Genomic DNA, 21,140 nt, shown 5'->3' with positions numbered 1-21,140 from the left:
GGCTCCCTGATGCCTGCAAATTAGATACAATATCAACACCACACCGACCAGTGTTATCAGTAATGCCAGTGTTTTTTTTTTCAAGTTTATATTTTCAGTGTGAAGATTCCATGATAAATGGAAAGAACTGATTCTAAACTGCCTGAAAGAAGTTATCAGTAATTCCAGTCTTACTTCTTGCAGCAAGCTACATAGGTTTGTAACAGATTTGCATATCAGTCTATGGTCTTCATTGGCTGCCTGAGAACAGTGTCTACTTTGACCCACTCTCAAACACCTAGTTGTAGTTGAATTCTGGAACAGTTAGGTTTGTGTTGTCGACATGCTGAGAACAAGACACTGTTTTCTGCACTGCGACAACAAATCTATGCATCTAGGATCTTATGAAACTACATTAAGGACACAGAGTGAACTACATCAAACTACATCGGAAATGTGTTGTAAATGTCAATGTGAAGCTACGTTTGGGTGTGTGGCGATTTTTAGTAATGGACAGTTGTGAAAAGTTATTTTCCATCTGAATCATAGTTCAATCTCATAGTTCAAACCCAAGAGCCAGGAAGTTACTTTCTCCTCTCCTTTCATAATTTACTCACTTTCATGTCCTCCTAGACATCACTGGAAAAAAATGCTCTAGGATTTACTTTGAAACAAATAATTACGAAGAAATGTCAAGTAGCCTAACAAATTGAATTAAACATGACATTTTTTAATAAATTCTGGAATCGTATTTTCTTGTAAATATTTATTTATTTATTTATTATAACAGTGCTTTATGACTTTCTTCTGGAACACAAAAAAAAAAGATTTTAAGGGAATATTCGTAGTCCAAACAACGTTGGTAACTTTCATTGTATGAAAAACCTGGCAAAAATAACAATGACACATGCACACACTGACCGGGGTCTCTGCTGTAATTCTGTTGAGAACAATTGTAAGCGTGTATGGATTTCTTAAAATGATAAATGGTGTCACTGCTTTGGAGCCTGACTCTTTGTTTATTGTTTTCAGTTTTTTGATCTCATTTAGCCATGTGGAAAATGCTCTTGTGATCATTTTACACTTCATCTGGCGAGGTGTGTCTGTGACTTTAGGTCTGCTGTTCTGTTGGATTAGCCTGTGTTTGATGAACGGGTTTAATATCTCTTTGCGTGGGCCATGTGGATTGTGGAAATGTGTCTTCTTTTTGCAAGCTAAGAATAAATGATGTAGTTGTCAGGGTGGGGTGGAAGAGAGTTCAATTCTTGGCTGAATCACAATTGCAAACCTTACACTTCAAGTGAGCACCTAACCTAAAATAATCGATCTGTTCTGTGATTAAGGGTCATTGTTGACTAAGGCCCTGTTTACACCTTGTATTAAGATGCATTTTGGTTGATCGCATCATACGATTTTTGAGGGCTTTTGAAAGAAGTCTCTTGTGCTCACCAAGACTGCATTTATTTGATTAAAAATAAAAAAAACTGTAAAAGTAGTAATTCTATTTTAAAATATTTCTGAGTATAATTTATTCCTGTGATGGCAAAGCTGAATTTTCAGAAATCATTATAATATGCTGATTTAGTGATCAAGAAACATTTCTTATTATTATCAATGTTGAAAATAATTGTGCTGCTAAATATTTTTTGTGGAAACTGAGATATATATATTTCTTCAGGATTCTTTAATGAATAGAAACAGCATTTATTTGAAATGGAAATCTTTTGTAACATTGTAAATGTCTTTAGTCACTTTTGAACTATTTTATTTGTCCTTGCTTGAGTAAAAGTATTAATCTGTTTCAGGCTCTTGTATACAGTTTTTGTATGCTATTCATGGAAAGAGTCAGCTAGTTGTTCTTGCTGCTTGAAGGTGCCTTAAAGGATTAGTTCACCCAAAAATGAAAATTTTTAAATCTGAGAGCTGGATCACTCCTCCATAGGCTTCTCTGTAACTGAAACTTGCCGGCCCAGAAAGTTAGTAAAGACAATGTTTAAAATAGTCCAAGTGACTACAGTTGCTCAACCGTAAGTTTATCAAGCGACGAGAATACTTTTTGTGCGCAAAAAAAACAAAAAATAATTTTCTTCTGTGTGGGCCTCTGAGTGAATTCACATAGTGTAATAGCGCAGAGCTTATGGGTTGTATTGTTTTGAATTGTATTGTTGGGTTGAATTGGCCAGCATCACACACATGACCAGCGTCGGCCAATAGTGAGCCTACGTTCTGACGTACAACCCAGAAGCGCTGCGCTGTTACACTACGTAACTTCACTCAGAGGCCCACACAGAAGAAAATGAATAGTTGAGTAAAGTCGTTATTTTGGGGGGGGTTTTGTGCACAAAAAGTATTCTTGTTGCTTGATAAACTTATGGTTGAGCCACTGTAGTCACTTGGACTATTTTAAACATTGTCTTTACTAACTTTCTGGGCCGGCAAGTTTCAATTACAGAGAAGCCTATGGAGGAGTGAGACTCAAAAAGATTTAATCAAAAATATCTTAATTTGTGTTCCCAAGATGAACGAAAGTCTTACGGGGTTGGAACAACATGAGGGTTAGTTATTACTGACAGAATTTTCATTTGTGTGTGAACTAACCCTTTAATGTATGTTGTTATGGTCAGAAACAATCATTCACACAAGTATTTCTTGTTGTAAAAACCTGTTGGCTATTTTCCATTGTCTTGAGGTCATTTCATTCAATGTTCTCATTTTTCCTTGCTTTTGATTCACTTTTAGTGGACGGTCTGGAAAAATCTTCTCTGGCCAACTGTGATGTGGTGGGAAGCTCGCAGTCTTCTCAGCTGAAAGGAAAGGGTGGAAAGCTTTCTTCTCTGGGCAAGATTTTTAAACCTTGGAAATGGAGAAAGAAGAGGACCAGTGACAAGTTTCAGGACCTCTCCAAAGGTATATCCCTAATAGCATTTTGCTTTAATGTTTATACTTGGGACAGTACATCCATCTATGTACAGTATATTCAGAATGTAGTTATCACATTTATACCCTATTGGCTTTTCTTAATGCTTTCTCACAACTTCATGAAAGTTACATCATCCAGCATGATATTCAAGTGGTGATTTAAGTTGGATGGATACAGTAGACACACCACGGATCATAACATTTATTGCACACAACATATTACAGCTGGCAGCAGCCTGCACTTTTACTGAACTCTGTGAACTATAGTAACCATATAGTGTTCTTGATATAATGATGTCTTGATATGTCCTTCATCTTTGTAGTTCTGGAGAGGAAAATATCCACCAGGCAAACTCGAGAAGAGCTCATAAGGAAAGGTGTCCTTATTCCAGACCAAGGTGAGATTTTAAATAAAGCAAGTGAATGTGATGCTGAGCTGTTTTCTGTGAAATTAAAGGAATGACTCATTAGAATGATTAGATTGTTTATTGTCTAAATTGATTTATAATACAATATAAAGGCATTTCCGTGCAGCATGTTTAAATGAGGTTAAAGGATCTCTGTTACTTCATATGTAAAGTGGTGCTAGTGGGTTATCGGATGCGATCTTTAATCTTTAACCACTATGGTACCATCACCTACAGTAGAAGAAAAATGCATTACCATAACCAGTAACCATAAACAAATGAGAAGCAAAGGGGGTTAAAGATTCAATTAAAGATTATTAATTTCTTCTACCACCCAGGAATGTTTTCCATTAAATAGCTTTAATTGATGTTATCCATATAATAAAAGCTAAGACCTTCCTGGACTTGCTGTTCACACACATCCAAAATGATGAAATTGAGCCAGAAGATTGGGAAGGATTCTGCTGTTCTGAGTCAGAGTAAAGTCTCTCACTAATACTTTTATATGTAGTGCCTTTCAGAAAATCACAGTCCGACCTATTGAGCTCTCAGTCTTTGAACATCTGCAGGATGACTTAAATGTTAATGGAACAAAATTGTGTTTTTACTGAATAGCAGGCATGTCGTATTGGTTCCATGATAACTGAGCCATTTTTGTCTATCTTTAGATGATCCTTTGAACACAGAGACCTTGAATGGTCATGCATTGCCCAGTGGAGTTACTGAAAAGGTCAAAGTGGACATTGAAACACCAGAACTGGTCCCTGAAGAAAAAGACTTGGCGGTTGTGGCAGAGGACCCAGAAGGTACAGTTTTCTGTTTAATCTGGTAAAACTGGGCAAAATAAAGATGGTTAAGTCTTCAACATGTCCGGCCGTACCGATAATGTGTTTTTTTTTTAAATGTTTTAAGCTCAAGCCACTAATGACTAAAATTATTTAGTCTAACTGGTGGGTCCTTTCATAGGTTTTGCAGCATGATTATGTTGGAGTTTTGGAAAATTTCTTCACCGTATTTTGTTGCAATTTTATTTTTTGCACATCACACCATCCATATCATTTCATATATCATTGTGATTGAACAACATTAGTGAAATCAACGCGTGTGCAAAGAGCAATGTATCAAAATGGGTTGATAAAGACTGTCAGTCAAAAGATAGAAATGAACTGCATTATTTAGAGGAAGTGTGAGCAGCTTTGGAGCAACAGTTTTATCTTGTTCATTTTCACCACATTTCACTGTGGTCAAGGTTTTAATAAACAGTACAAATGAAGTTATTTGTAGAACAAGAACATTTCCTGAGGAGGTTATTTTTGTTTCTGTTGAAGTTTGTTTTATGTGTCATTAATGAACATCTCTTGATTGTTGAGCTTCTTAAGAGGTGAGGTGCCGACTAGTGTCTAATGTGCCGTATAGTTCAGCAGATTTGGTTTTGAAGCTATAATAAAACCTTTTTTAATAATAGACCTTATGTAGCGCGGCGCTCGTTGTCTTTTGTCTTCCGGTCTGTATTTTCACTGCGATCTTGCGGATTGATGAATGAACGACTCATTTTAAAATCTTCCCGGTCGACTGACATTTGTTAAGACATCTGCTTTAAACAACACAATCCTCATGATAACTTTCGTTAACTTTACATAAAGTAAATCCACTTCAAAAGCTAATTACTCCTTGACAGCAATGCCAGAGATATACAGAGCGACCGCAAAACCGGAAGTTCAAAGACAATATTCTAAAGATGGCAGCGCTCTCGTTTCTCTGGCGCATAAAGTCTATAACATGATGGATGTTCTGCTTTGTATTGATGCTTTGTATCCTTTTATGGGTAATGTGCCATTTAGACTGACATCATTTTGGAAGTTTTCTTTTCATAATAAGTTGTGGGCACACAAGACATGCAAGGGAAACGTCAACAATTATATTTGTATAATTTCTTCCTCTTTAATGTTCTACAACAGTTCTGTAATTGTTTCCACCACTTTTCTTCCAACCAATGAAAATAATTTATTTTTCATGGGGTTAATTTTGAAGAGGCTGAGGGAATAGATGCGCTAAAGCATTAAAGCAACTTGAGGCGTTTGCGCTGTGCAAGAACACCCATTATAAACGCTTATAAAAAATGCCACCAAGAGATTAAGGTTTAATTAATAAATAGTTTAATAAATCATTTAAATTAATAATAATTACACACACACACACACACACACACACACACAGTCATCAAGATATTTTTTTATGTCTTTTTCTAATGCTCACCCAGGCTGCATTTTTTTTTTTTTGTTGAATTTTTTACTTTTCTATTTTAATGCATTTTAAAATGTAATTTATTCCTGTGATGGCAAAGCAGAATTTTCAGCAGCCATTCCTCCAGTCTTCAGTGTCACATGATCCTTCAGAAATCATTCTAATATGCTGATATAGTGCTCAAGAAACATTTGTTATTATAATGTTGAAAACAGCTTAATGCTTAACAGTTTAAACTGCTTAAAATATTTTCAGGATTCTTTGATTCATGTACAGTTCAAAAGCACAACTTTTGTAACAATTTAAAAGTCTTTTCTGTCACTTTTGATCATTTTATTGCTTCCTTGCTGAATAAAATGATGTCATTATATATGACAATATATATAATTTGTCAGCCAATTAATATAGTTCACAGTTACTACTTGATGTAATGTATGTGTGGTCATATTTGTGTATTAAAAATGGCTTAAAACTTAGCTTATCCAATTAGAATTTTGAGCTAAATTCTCTATTTATACTATTTGATTATGTGCTGACATGACCGTTTAGGGTGCTCTGCTCCTCTGTGCTCAGTAGAGAGGAATGACAGCAAGCCCAGCCCAAAGACCAGTGAGTCAACCGCTCCAAAAACCCCTACTAAAAAACACCAGACCACACTCCCAAAACCCTCTGGTGAGGCCACAAGCTCGAGTGTGAAGAAAGGTGGCCAAGCAGGGGGTAAAAAGGTAACCAAGACCACCAATAAGCAGGTCTCCGCTCCTCCACCCAAACAAACCACCCGAACTGCCACTCGTGGCAATGGTGAGTACACGTGTCAGTATTGAGAATAGAGCATTGTGATTGCATGTGTGGGGAACAAGCTCTGCATGGAGGGGTTCCTGCTTGCACCTCTTTCCCCCTGACAAGTCAAGCTGGGAACCAACTTGGTCTTTCGAAGAACAAAAAAAGCTGTCAGAAATGTGAGCAAAATCGATCTACATTTGTTTGAGAATGGGCAAATGTGCAGTTTGCTGGATTCATGCTTTAACTAGTTTGGGTTTATGTTGTCCAGTACTGTGCAAAGTGGTATCCTGACTCATTTGTGACCCAGTATGGCTTTCTTGTATTGTTATTCTGCTTGCGTTACATGTCTCATTGTTAAACATATTATAATCTTGTATTGATGTTTGCCTTTGTGTCTGAATATAATGGTATAATAAATGTGCTGCATTTTGCATGTAACCAGGACTTTGTGCATGTACACCACACTCATGTAATTGTGTATAAAACAGGGGCTCATTGTTCCACACTGTGCTGTTCCTTTATCCTTTTACCTGTCCATTGTGTCCCATCATTGGTGGCTTGACAGCTTCCTCTTTTAACTGAAGCACTTTTTTATAAATGTGTTATTTATTCATTCGTAATGTTTTAATATTCTTAATTTCAGCAAATGAATACATAACTCGATGTGAGAACCCCAGATTATTTATTTTATAGTGTTTTGAATTTCCTGGCTCCTGTGAATGTCAAACTAAACTCATATATTTGGTCAGCAGTGACCTTCGCATAGGAAGGTTGTTTTTTAGTGGTGAACCTGCATGTGAAAATGCACTATGTGATGTTGTCTTAGTACAAGTAATCCGTTTCTATTCTTAGAAAAAGCTTTTAAAACACCGCCATTTGGTGTAGCCATTAACTTATCGTTTTAAGATCTCTAATTCTCTTATTTCTCTGAATTTCTTCACAGCAAAAACATTGAATCCTAAGAAAACTGCAGGCACATCCAAGAGTTCCACTCAGGCCTCGGGTCAATCATCTTCATCGACCTGCTCGAAAACCCCAAAGAACAACAACTCGGAGCTAACAGCAGCACAAGCCAAGTCTGCCAAAAAACCTGCACCCTCCAGGTCACCGCGGCCCCCTTCCAAAACCCCGTCCGAGACTGCGGAAAGCTCCTCTAAGAAGGACCAAAGGAAAAAAGAATTAACCTCAAATGTTAATGAGAAAGCAGAGGAGAAATCTCCGGATGGGAAGGGTGCCGATCAACTTTCCGAGTCCTCTGCCGAGATGGACAAAAGTCAGCCTCATGTTAACCAAGCCACAGAGGAAACATCCTTCACTGGATCCTCAAATGAACTCTCCTCAGACAATTTAGGTGAACCTGTGAGCACAGAGAGCGAAGAAGAGAAAGAGAGGACAGCGGCAGACCAGATACAAAGGTCAGTTTACATGTTGTTATTTTTTGTAAAATCTGTATTCCTCTAATGTTGTGCTTTTAATATTGATTATATAGCACATGTGCATGTCAATATATTTCCCCTAAAGATAAGTCATGCTGTGTGTCATCCTCCAATCAGACGTTTAATGAGATTGGGGTAAATTTACAATAATGTACACTGTGTTTGGGGGTCGGTAAGATTACTTTTTGCATTTATGTGATCCAAAATTCAGTAAAACGGTAATATTGTGAAATATTATTACAGTTTAAAATAACTGTTTACTATTTTAATATATTTTGAAACGTAATTTATTCCTGTGATGGCACAGATGAATTTTCAGCAGTCTTCAATCGGTGTGTTTCCACCCAAAGTTGCGAATTTAACTTATGAGTAAAATTGGAATATTGCATAAAGCATTTGTGAATAAAGCAGCGTTTCCTTCCCATGTGTCCAAGAGAACAAAATGTCCTCTCCCTGGGAAATTGGGAAATTCCTGGCAAAATATCTGTAATAAAAAGTTGCCGCAATCGGTGAAGAAACGGTGGCTCTTTTTTCCTGCATCATAAATGACTTGCGTCTCAGAGCATGCAGATGAAACTCTTTTACTGCAGATTCAGGTTTTGGACTTTTTTAGCCAAACCTACAGCATTGCAGCATTACAACTGCTCTGAAGGTGTTATATCAAAATGAATCAACAGGAGAGATGCTACTTAAAATGTGTGAAGTGGCAGTTTCTTAAAGGCACAGCAGCCAAAAACGAACCATTTAGTTCAAACAGTTAGAGAGAGGAGAGAAAATGGCCATGAAAAACTATATTATGACTCTCTTAGCACAAAAAACTTTACTAACATTATAAATGGACCTCAGGGAAAATATTAATTTAAAAAATGAATGATGTTATGACCTCTTTAAAGTCTTGAGTATGTTGTCCTCTTTCCCTGATTATGATAACGGCTCATCCTAATGAATATTTTAGGTAAACTAAATGAGTGTTTGGCCTTTTGTAGGATTGTTGGGACTGCAGAGGGAGAGAGACAACAAACCGTCAATGTGGAAAGCCCAGAGGTGACCGTCATTCCTGACTCCATTCGAGAAAACCAGGCCAGCGACTCGGATGATTCAGATGGACCTATACTCTACAAGGACGAAGAAGAGGAGGACGAAGATGATGAGTATACCTCTAGTACGTGTTCAAGTCTAGTTGTTTAAACCCCTTGTTTCTCTACATTTTATGTCCAATAAAAAATTGAGCCAAATTAAAATCATGTAAGTGAAAAGCTTTAAATATTCTGCTTTTCTGGATATGCACGTAGATTATTCTAGTAAATGTACGTGTCGTCACCCTGATGTTTATGTATAATCAAAACCCGTAACACAAGTACAGGCGATACATTTCTTGGAGGTTTCATTCTTGGTAACTGCATTTTAGAAGTTTCTCTTGTAACTTCAAAGAATTTTGGCAAAGCGGATGTCCAAGCCTTTAGTTTGTCAAACTGGAAAAACATGCTGTCTCTAGTCAGCGTTACTTTCTGACATGCTGGTAACTCTGCAGACTTTGCTGCCAGTACACAATGCAGAGCACATTCCTGCAAAGACTGACGCCTGTTTCTCATTTTCTGTTCTTTCCACACTGTTACACTGGTGTCAGAATGCAAATATATTAAGTTTATTCTAAGGTTGCATTGGTACTAAAGCTCTGTCCGATGCAGATGAGCCAATCAGGGCTAAGAACTGATAAATGGCCCCTATTGAAATTCTTTACCATTTTAAATGCTACAAGTGAATTAGGAATCACAACATTATAATGTGCAATATGAAAACTTGTGATTTTGATTCATTTTACATTCTTACTAATTTCAGCGTTTTTAAAGTCGGCATGATTTTCTTCCCTTTTGTTTATTCCGACAAGATATTTTGTAATAAATACTGCATCTTTCTATAAAAAAAAAATAAGAATGGTCAATTTTGATTTCATGGTAACTTTAAAGTTCTTTCACACTAGCACTTTTAGTGCGACCTGGGTTCGATTAATGTCAGAGTTCGGTGTTGATGAACGCTGTTTTCCGAACTCTGTGCACACCCGTGAACCGTACCCTAGTCCGCATATAAAGGGACCCAAATAATATAATGTGAACGAAATCCCGCGGGGGGAGGGGGAGCAATCGAACTCAGATTCAGACCAGGCAATCGAACCAAGTGAGTGTTAGATGACCGCAAAGGTAATCTAATTGTAAAAATGAAATTACAATCCAAGTCACAATTGAATATCCGAATCGTTATGTACAATATATATCCAATCAACCTATAATGATACATTTAAAAACAACAACTATGATCAATAACAAATATGCTACCAATATACTATCATGCATCCCTGTTTTTCTTTTTAATAGGCTCCCTTGCCATCAAAATTCGACGCAGGGACACACTTGCTATCAAACTTGGAAACAGGCCCAGCATGAAGGAGCTAGAAGAGAAGAACATTCTCCCGCGGACCTCAGAGATGCAGCGTCAGGAGCTGTGGCAGCAGATCGGCTGTAAACTAGTGAGGTACATTAAACCATCCTGATCTGTACTGCTAATATATTGGATACTAACGTTGCCAATCATTCAAAAGTTTGGATACACTTTTTTTTTGTGGGCACCTATGAATTTCTTTACAAAACACAAGCTAAAGATTCATCAATAGTCTCTGTGGTTCCTCACAAACTGACTCTTGTTTTCTTCCACCCATAGACGGCTGAGTCAAAGGCCCACCACAGAAGAGCTCGAGCAGCGAAATATTCTGAAGCGTATGTTTCCTGTCACTATCTCATTTACATAGTTCGTAGACAGTTGCTTTGTTTGGGATGCCCTGGGCTCCAATGTTTGTTGTTGCTTATTACTGCCTCTGATGTTGGAGACGCGTTCATTGAGTCACGGGCATCTCTATGTGTCTCAGTCACGGTGTCATTTTGCCTTTGTTTCGTGTGATGTAATTGATGAAGACTAGGAATGTGATGAAGCTCAAACAAGCCGTAAGCTCTATGCCGACAAACAAGGAGGTGTAAACATTTAATCAAAGAGTTGCCTGAAGCTCACTGCTTATCTGAGATCTTGGCTGCACATATCCTGTAAAGGGAATGTCCCAATTCTAGAGTTGTAATGTGATATTGGTAACTGAAGATATTATATGAGTAAACTAACACTTCGAATTGTTAGGTTAACTAACTTAAAAGAAAATGGATTTACGGACCATTTAAAGCAATCGGTCAGCGTAGGATAGATAAAGAATCCTTAAGAAATGCTCATGGTCACATGGCATATTCAGTATTTTTGGCCAGTGTTACACAAACATATTTTGGACTCATCAGTGAGCATGCTTTCATTCTAGACCATTATTTACTGTTAAGCTAAGCTGGTTTTCACTGTACTCTGATCACTTACTGACAAGGAGGACTAAAAATCAACATTGTCGGGTACATGTGGTTTAGTCTTGAATGACCTTGGTTGTGCTAAAATGGAAAGTTCTCTGTTTTGCAATAATTGTCAAATATTTAATATTTAAACTTCAGAGCAAATATCAGTATAAATAAATAAGATAAAAACTAACAAAATCATCTTTCTTATATCCCTTTAGAGAAAAATGAGGAAGAAGAACAAGAGGCCAAGCAGGAGATTAAAAGAAGACTGTCCCGAAAGGTACAACCTTCTGCAATCGACTAGTTTTCTTAAGTCAAATTCTCATCATTTGTTCAATCTATCAGGAATGTATGGATTTCTGCTACATAAGAAATAAAATCATGCTTTGGTAAATAATAATTATGACATAAGTTCTTAAATTATGAGATAAGGTTATAACTGACAAATTTTTGTTTTTAAAATCCTATAATTATGAATTAGTTTGTCATTTCAATTTATTTGAAATAAATGTATGATTTTTTTTTGTCAGATATTGAAAGATTACAGGTATAAATGTAATGTATTGCTCTAATTTTTAAACAACACACAACCTGTTACTTTAGCATAATGCTCCATGAAGTTATGAATTGTCATTAATCAAAATCATAAATGTGACATCATTGTGGGACATTACACCACCTGCTGGCCTTACAAGGAAGTAAAAAAAAAAAATGTGTCTAGTATCTCAATAATGCATCACTTTTAAAGAACAGGTCTTGAACTAATCAGCTTGACTAAATGGCTCGTACTTGAATTTATTATTTAATAAGTTAAGATGTAATAGCTAGATTAATACAAATAGATTAAAGAGTCAATTTGATCATGTCATTAACCCACTAGCTAAGTCTTAATTGTAATGTGTGAGGTGTTGTGGGGAGTGAGAAAGAGATTTATATTCCTGACGTGTTGTAGAAGTGGTGGCCAGAAGTGTCTGGAAGTCTGGCCATTTTAATTTGGCCCTCCTAATTTAGTATGCTTCTAATGCCCTGTTATTGAGAGAATCCGGGCAGAGAATTTAAATGGACTGATCTATAAATTAGTTCAATAGTCATTTACCGAGATTTTCCTCAAAGTTGACCTGTTCTGGCTGAAACTGCAATAATAGACAGTACTTTGTAGACAAAATGACTGCAGGTATAGAAACCACTTCTAAATATTTTCACTTGTAAAGTCAGTCACATCCACCATCACGTGCTTCATTTTGCGCTTTTGTTTGCCATTCATTGTTTCACTCACATAAGGTATTACTTACAGTAGGCTAGAAGGAACATGTTTAACTCCTATTGAAGGAGACTGCACACACATTAAAAGGTGACTAAAGGAATTGCTCTGTGTCTGTATAGCTCAGCGTCCGGCCCACAGTCGCAGAACTCGTGGCACGTAGAATTTTGCGGTTCAATGAATATGTGGAGGTCACAGACGCAAAAGACTATGATCGGCGTGCTGACAAGCCCTGGACCAGGTTGACCCCTGCAGACAAAGTAAGCCATTCCTCTCTCTTACTGTTGCTTTAAATTGTGCATGCTGTGCTGCATAGAATTGTGAAGACACTTATGCACATGCAAAAATGTTGGAGCATCATTTTTCCCATTGTAAAAAACAGAATTGTCCCGAGGATTAAAAAAAAAATGTAGATAATGTTTTGGTGGTAAAAAAAAAATTGTTAAACTAAATTTAGTACTTTTTACTTTTAATTTAACTTATAATCTATTTAATTTAATTATTTTCTGAATAAATATTTGAATTTATCATTTTTGGGACTATGGGAATCTTAAGCTAATACATTATTGCTTCATTTTCATTTATGTAGATTTAAAGATCTTTTGGTGACACTTTAGAATAGTCTCATTTGTTAGCATTAGTTAATGTATTAACTAACATGAACTAACAATGAGCAATACATTTGTTACAATATTTATAAATCTTTGTTAATGGCATTCATTGTTTGTTCATGTTAGTTCATAGTGCACTGATGTTAACGAAATACAACTTTTGATTTTAATAATGTATTAGTAATTTTTTTTAAATAAATGCTATAGAAATAGTTCATTCTTAGCTCATGTTAAATAACTAAAGTAGTTTAACTAATGTTAACTAAAGAAAACTTATTGTAAAGTGTTACAGATCTTTTAGATGGTTTTTGCATATTTTAAAGCACAAATGCTTCAATAGTTGTAAATGGTTCAATCTAAAAAAAAAAAAAAAAGAAAGAAAATTATTAAAATATTTACCCTCATGTCATTCTAAACCTGTTATCTGCTCTATTTGTTGGTGAACACAAAGTTTTATGGGTTTATAGACCCCTGGTCTCTGTTAACTCACGATTTATGAGTGATAAACATTTATTAACACATTTATTACCTGTCTATATTGTTAAATGCATAGTTTATATTATACAGTTGATGGTCCTAAAGATAAAGAGAAATAATGTCCTCTCATTTATAAGTTGGAGAATATTGCATCAATATCAGAAGATCTCTTGCCTTTTGTATGGTCACTGATGCCATCTACTGGACATGTGACTGCTGCTTTAAAATATGGTGATTCACAAACACTTGTGTGGTCAATAGTTCATTATAATGAAAAGAGCTGTTTTTTTCATTGAACATAAAACAGCATATTAACATATTGTATAATTATAATGTGAATAGTGCAGTTTTTATAATACACAACTGTGTATTTTTTTTTTTTTTAAAGAAAGTAGTTTTATTTAGCAAGGACACATTAAATTGACATAGTCATAATAAAAACATTTATAATGTTTCAAAAGATTTTTATTTTAAATAAAAGTTGTTCTTTTGAACTTTCTATTCATCAATAGAATCCTGAAAAAATGTATTACTGCTCCACAAAAATAAGAAGGAGCACATCTGTTTTCAATTTTGATCACATCGTCACTAATGGCTTTTTTGTTCTTGTCACAGGCTGCTATACGTAAAGAACTTAATGAATTTAAAAGCAAAGAAATGGAAGTCCACGAAGAAAGCAAACAGTTTACCAGGTACGTTTGTGTTCTACTAGCAGCCTGATCAGGAGGATGAAAGGTTATTGGCTATAGTCCAGTAAGTCAACTGTCATTGATACAGTTTTTGTAATTATGTAATTGACATTAAAGCTGCAGTCCGTAACTTTTTTGGGTTAAAAATTATCCAAAATAAATGTTTGAGCAAGTACATAACCAGCCAGTGTTCAAAACGATCTGCTTGCCTTAGCTCGATTCAAAACGGTAAGCTTGTAATAATGTTTTTAATTCCAGTGGTACTGGTGGATTTCCACGGGAAATTCAAGCATGTCTTTGCGTCATTACGTCACATCTGTACACATAAAGAAGGAGTCTCGGCTAGTAGGCTATGAGTGTGAGGATGTTGGTGGTGGAGATTTATAGCCTTTTCCCACAGCACTTGATATAATTAAACTTATCTATTTGATGGCGGATCCAGAAAGGTTCAAACAACAATCACCAGTGACAACTGGAGATTCACCCGTTGTAAAATGCAAAAGACTTTGGAATTCGAAGTGGCTACAGAAAAAGAGACTGCACGAAAACAAGGATAAATATCGGAAGGGCATTAAACGTAGTCATGCAATGCTGATGTTGTTAACATTAACAATTTGAGAACAAAGTATAATTTGCACGGTTTGACGTGATATGATTAGCGATCGTTAGATTTAATCAGCGCGATTTACTGGAATGTTTTTTTTCCCTTAGTTGGTCAGAACAAAAGTGGATGTTACTTGTTCAGGTGACATTTTCCGGTGAAAATTCTTATGTTGGTCATACTTCCAAAAAGTGGAATCTGTGATTGCGAATGACAGTATCCACACCGGCGCGGCGACTGACAGCCGCACATTCTCCTCAAAACATTGGATTCATCCGCGCTGTGCCGTGCCGAGGCACAACCCACGTAAAGTTGATAATTCCGCAAATAACTGCAATTGCAGATTTCGAACAGAGATGGCGACAAAGAGGAAAAACTACGAAGTGCGGCTTTAATTGTATAATCAGTAAATATGGGAATTTAAGATGTGGTGGGAGATAAAGCAGTCAGTCAGCAGAAAGTTTCTTTAGAAGTCAGTATTTTGTTTTATTTTCATAATAATTGAACATCAGCCTTTCACTCACCTTCAGTCCACCACTCAGAGTTTGTCAATCTGTCTGAGGTAGAGTGTGGCTGTTCCCACAGGAAAAGGGTCCTCTTAAAGGCACAAAATGTATGATTTTGTCATTGTGTCACCTGTCAACGATGTCATATCTTTGTTCCCTTAGATTTCTGTTAGTTTTACTTCTGTAGAAACCACTTTAATATATTATGTATTTTATTAGACAGATGAGCAACCGTTTGGATACCTTTGTCGACAGAAAACTAATCATTGTTATGTAGTCCAACACTGTATGAATCTATTGATTTACAGCAAGTAACATGTTTATACCATGTCTCAGAGACAACACTATTTTGTCAAATGGCGAACATAGAATAATCAGAAAGAGCTTTATTTGTAGTAACATTAATACAGCATTTTCTCCTCCATACAATATATTTTAAAATTAACTGCATGGCATTTAGCAACACAAGTCATCCAGCTTTTATCAATATTCTAATATTAATCTAGCTTACAGCAATGTGGTCTCTTACCAGCCACTGTAGTAATTTTACAACATAACTTTCAACACATTCAAATGTATATTAGTATGATTGTTTTGACCGAGTAAAACAGCTCTGCATTACACCACAATTTTAATTCATCAAATAAAATAGACCTGTATGTAGTAATTAAGCATTTGCGGGTATTTCATTAGATCAAACGTAACCAACAATGTTCAAGTTCAGGGAAGAAGGAGTCGGATGTTAAAATCATAAAATCTTACCTTTAATCATAAAATATGCATAAAGCGAAAGGAGCGGCAGTGGCTGACTGCAGCACATAAGCATAATAAAACGTAAAATGTCCGCCCGACTTCATACCACAGTAACGTTAATAAAACTTTAATACATTAGCCCAGCCATGAACATAATGAGTCCCGTCGGATTGCTTTCCATCTGCTGTGGAGGTGAAGACAACTCCCATGATTCCACACTCGTTCACAGCATCATCAAGCTAACCCTTTGTTATTGTTTTGAATAAGCGACCTCTAGCGGCACGGCAAAAATTACATACTGTGCCTTTAAAGGGATATTTTACCCAAAAAAAATTAAACGGCATTTACTCACTCTGATGATGTCAGCATTTACTCACTCTGATGATGTTCCAAACCTGTATGTATTTTTTTTCTTCTGCTGAACACAAAAGAAGATATTTTGAAGAATGTTGATAACCAAACAGTTTCTGTTGCCATTGACTTTCATTCTATGGACAAAAAAATACAATGGAAGTCAATGGGAACTGAAATGGTTTGACTATCAACATTCTTCAAAATATATTCCTTTGTGTTCAACAGAAGACAGAAAGTCATGCAAGTTTGAAACAACATTAAATGACTTAGTAAATGCTGACAGAGTTTCTCTTAACGTCTCTTAAAATGTAATGTGAGCATGATGGGGTAAACGTGAAGTACAACGAAAAGTCACATGATGTCTTTCATCACAGTCGTTTTTGCAAATCACCCTGAATGGGTTCAGGAAATGTATAAACTGTAAGCACAATTACATTATCTGATGTGTTAGACACCTCCGGCATGTATCTGGCAGGACTCTATTCGTCAAGTGCCGTGTTAATAGACTTGCTGCTAATAAAAAGACCCTATCAGCTGCTCTTTCCACTGTAGATGCCTCTCTTCCTCTAAATATTGCTCAGATCTGTTATGTGTCCTGTCTGCCAAACTAGCGTCTGCTGTCTCTGTTTTGTGGCAGGTTTCATCGGCCCTGAGGCGGTGCCTGGTGGAGGGGGTGCTGGCTCTCTCTTCCTGTCTCTTCGCCATGTTTCCTGCCGAGAGGCTAACAGACTGGCTCCCTGCGGCAGCCGGCTCTTCTCTGGCACCGGATGCACTTTGGTTATTGCTTTCAGCCACTAGGGGGCTACAGTGTGGCTAAAGATGGGCCTGGAATGTAATTATGAACTGAATCGAAGAGAGAGAGAGAGAGAGAGACCTTCAGACCTTCAAAAAGCAATGCAATGTTTTCTTTCAAATCAGGAACATTTTTTGCACACACTAAGGACAAGACTTACACTTTTCATTTAAAGTGTCCCTGATGTTTTCTAAAGGTTCACTTCAGCACAACAGTGTAAAACTGAGTGCGTCGGGTGACTCAACAGTGGCTTACGTTATTGATGCGTGCAGCTCTGAGGATTGTTTTTCTTGTTGTTGTATATAATACATATTTCTTGCTGTATTCATGCAGAGTCCAGTAATATCTATGAATATCCATGCATGTGAAAAAACATTTTATAAGACTCATATATCTGGTTCTGTGTACATTACATGGATATTGAGGTCCATTGTGATGTCCAGGTTTATTACTGCCATTATTCCTCTGTATCCAGATTAATACCATCCTCAGTATAATAGAATGTAATCAGATTTATGTTGTGCCTTTACAGTGTTGTTTTTTCCTTAAAAAAGTCTGATTACTTGATATACATGTGGTCATGTTGTAACATATCTTCTATATAACTGCTGTTCAGGAATAGACTATCATCATATGTTTATGACACAATCCATGTTTATTTAACTTGCATTTTACTTTCCCCTAAACATTATGACAGTTTTCCTCAAATTCCGGGTAGTGTCTCATTGATTTGGCTTTTAGGTTGTACATAAATATGGTGAGTTTTATTAAGAACAGTGGTGCCGAACAAGATTTTGCAAGCAATATAATGTAGTAAAACAATAGTTTTAACTCAAACTTGGAAAGGGCTTCTAGTCCATTATTTTAGTCCATTATAGAATGTGTCAGTATTGCATTATTGCACATGTTGGTGCTTTATATAATATCTGATTGTATGTCAAATACAGAATTTGCTGGACGCTCACTTGTGTCCATCTTTTAACTTTTTTTGTTTTGTTTTTTGTTCATGTTGTTAGAAATTGGGGAAACTTTTAAATTATTTCAAATCAATTGTACAGTCTGTGTATGATATATGTGAATACAGTATATTGCAGTATATTGGCTTGATTTATTTCGCAGAGAAGCATTTAAAGGGGTAAGAAAGCACACTAACTTGTATTAACATTCTAAATGTTTATATTTAGTTAGATATTGGTTGAACAGCTATCGCATTTAAAAATCACCATTTTAGATCACATTTATCTAGATTTCATCAATATTTCATGATCGAACCATTTAAGATGTATGGATTATTGGAGTACAGACCCTTTCCAAAAAATTTGAATATCATGGAAAAGTTTATTTATTCCCATAATTCCATTCAAAACGACTTCCATAGATTATAGATTCAGGGCCCAACACTTAAACGATTTCAAGTATTTAGTTGTTTATTTGTACATAATTTGGGCTTCCAGCTCATAAAACCCACGAAAACAGGATTTAATTTTTTTTGAATATTACATGAAATCACACAGTAATTACACAGTGATACCATGCTCATTGAACCAGGTTTTGGTTATTTTGGCAGTGTGGGCAGGTGCAAATCCTGCTGGAAAATGAAGTCAGCATCTCCATAAAGCTTGTCTGCTGAAGGAAGCATGAAGTGCTCTGAAATGTCCTGGTAGACGGCCGTGTTGAGTGGACAGCACAGTGGACCAACACCAGCCGATGACCAACACAGACTGTGGAAACTTCACACTGGACTTCAAGCATCTTGGATTGTGTGCCTCTCCATTCTTCCTCCAGACTCTGGGACCTTGGTTTCCAAATGAGATGCAAAATTTGCTCTCATCAGAAAAGAGGACTTTGGTCCACTGTGCTTTATTAAATCCAGAGTCAACGCAGCCGTCTACCAGGACATTTCAGAGCACTTCATGCTTCCTTCATTTCCCAGCAGGATTTGCACCTGCCCACACTGCCAAAATAACCAAAACCTGGTTCAATGAGCATGGTATCACTGTGTAATTACTGTGTGATTTCATGTAATATTCAAAAAAAATTAAATCCTGTTTTCGTGGGTTTTATGAGCTGGAAGCCCAAATTATGTACAAATAAACAACTAAATACTTGAAATCGTTTAAGTTGTGGGCCCTGAATCTATAATCTATGGAAGTTTAACGTTTTGAATGGAATTATGGAAATAAATAAACTTTTCCATGATATTCAAATTTTTTGGAAAGGGTCTGTATATATTGGTGTAGTGTACACATTTGAAATTCTCACATTGTAGTGAGAGATATATTCATATTTAAAGTGTGTATGTATATCTTCATGTTTTATCAGTATCCAACATAAGCCAAATCTTACAGTAGATCTTATAGGGTCATATTTTCATTCTTTCTAATTAAATTGTCTTGTGTTGGAATCATTTTTGAGAATCATGTGGTGTGTTTTTTTTTTTTTACCACATACTAAATTTAACACAAAATGTCTATTTAGATGTAATAGAAATAACTGATCTTTGCGTGTGTGTATATATATATATATATATATATATTATATACACAGTATATACACTCACCTAAAGGATTATTAGGAACACCTGTTCAATTTCTCATTAATGCAATTATCTAATCAACCAATCACATGGCAGTTGCTTCAATGCATTTAGGGGTGTGGTCCTGGTCAAGACAATTTCCTGAACTCCAAACTGAATGTCAGAATGGGAAAGAAAGGTGATTTAAGCAATTTTGAGCGTGGCATGGTTGTCGGTGCCAGACGGGCCGGTCTGAGTATTTCACAATCTGCTCAGTTACTGGGATTTTCACGCACAACCATTTCTAGGGTTTATAAAGAATGGTGTGAAAAGGGAAAAAAATCCAGTATGCGGCAGTCCTGTGGGCGAAAATGCCTTGTTGATGCTAGAGGTCAGAGGAGAATGGGCCGACTGATTCAAGCTGATAGAAGAGCAACTTTGACTGAAATAACCACTCGTTACAACCGAGGTATGCAGCAAAGCATTTGTGAAGCCACAACACGCACAACCTTGAGGCGGATGGGCTACAACAGCAGAAGACCCCACCGGGTACCACTCATCTCCACTACAAATAGGAAAAAGAGGCTACAATTTGCACGAGCTCACCAAAGTTGGACAGTTGAAGACTGGAAAAATGTTGCCTGGTCTGATGAGTCTCGATTTCTGTTGAGACATTCAGATGGTAGAGTCAGAATTTGGCGTAAACAGAATGAGAACATGGATCCATCATGCCTTGTTACCACTGTGCAGGCTGGTGGTGGTGGTGTAATGGTGTGGGGGATGTTTTCTTGGCACACTTTAGGCCCCTTAGTGCCAATTGGGCATCGTTTAAATGCCACGGCCTACCTGAGCATTGTTTCTGACCATGTCCATCCCTTTATGACCACCATGTACCCATCCTCTGATGGCTACTTCCAGCAGGATAATGCACCATGTCACAAAGCTCGAATCATTTCAAATTGGTTTCTTGAACATGACAATGAGTTCACTGTACTAAAATGGCCCCCACAGTCACCAGATCTCAACCCAATAGAGCATCTTTGGGATGTGGTGGAATGGGAGCTTCGTGCCCTGGATGTGCATCCCACAAATCTCCATCAACTGCAAGATGCTATCCTATCAATATGGGCCAACATTTCTAAAGAATGCTTTCAGCACCTTGTTGAATCAATGCCACGTAGAATTAAGGCAGTTCTGAAGGCGAAAGGGGGTCAAACACAGTATTAGTATGTTGTTCCTAATAATCCTTTAGGTGAGTGTATATATATTATATACACAGTATATATATAATGAAAAAGTTATATATATATTACATTTAAATGATCTCAGATCACTATTTTATTATTTTATGCTTAATGAAGATAATGGGCTGAGAAACCAAACATTATGAGTGCATTTCATGGTGCAGTCATCTGTAAAATCCATGAGCATT

At 36.5% G+C, this 21,140-nt stretch overlaps 1 protein-coding gene across 4 annotated transcripts in view; it reads left to right on the top strand.

Moving 5' to 3' along the window:
- Positions 1-18,289, top strand: part of phactr2 (phosphatase and actin regulator 2) — a 36,962-nt gene extending 18,673 nt beyond the window's left edge. For 2 of the 4 annotated variants that reach the window (XM_084390594.1, XM_084390595.1), the window contains exons 2-13: positions 2,719-2,886; positions 3,222-3,296; positions 3,974-4,111; positions 6,126-6,350; positions 7,276-7,747; positions 8,755-8,930; positions 10,141-10,297; positions 10,484-10,539; positions 11,367-11,428; positions 12,532-12,669; positions 14,113-14,189; positions 17,038-18,289. In XM_084390594.1, the coding sequence (XP_084246720.1) occupies positions 2,719-2,886; positions 3,222-3,296; positions 3,974-4,111; positions 6,126-6,350; positions 7,276-7,747; positions 8,755-8,930; positions 10,141-10,297; positions 10,484-10,539; positions 11,367-11,428; positions 12,532-12,669; positions 14,113-14,189; positions 17,038-17,053 (1,760 nt within the window). In that variant the 3' untranslated portion in view covers positions 17,054-18,289. The remainder of the gene's footprint in view (positions 1-2,718; positions 2,887-3,221; positions 3,297-3,973; positions 4,112-6,125; positions 6,351-7,275; positions 7,748-8,754; positions 8,931-10,140; positions 10,298-10,483; positions 10,540-11,366; positions 11,429-12,531; positions 12,670-14,112; positions 14,190-17,037) is intronic. The other 2 variants (XM_084390596.1, XM_084390597.1) reach the window with 1 other exon arrangement.
- Positions 18,290-21,140: the final 2,851 nt, after the last annotated feature.

The sequence above is a fragment of the Rutilus rutilus genome (assembly GCF_951802725.1).
Source record: "Rutilus rutilus genome assembly, chromosome: 20".
Lineage (NCBI taxonomy): Eukaryota > Metazoa > Chordata > Actinopteri > Cypriniformes > Leuciscidae > Rutilus > Rutilus rutilus.
The sequence above is the reverse complement of the archived record's forward strand: the minus strand, read 5'-3'. Positions and strand labels throughout refer to the sequence as shown.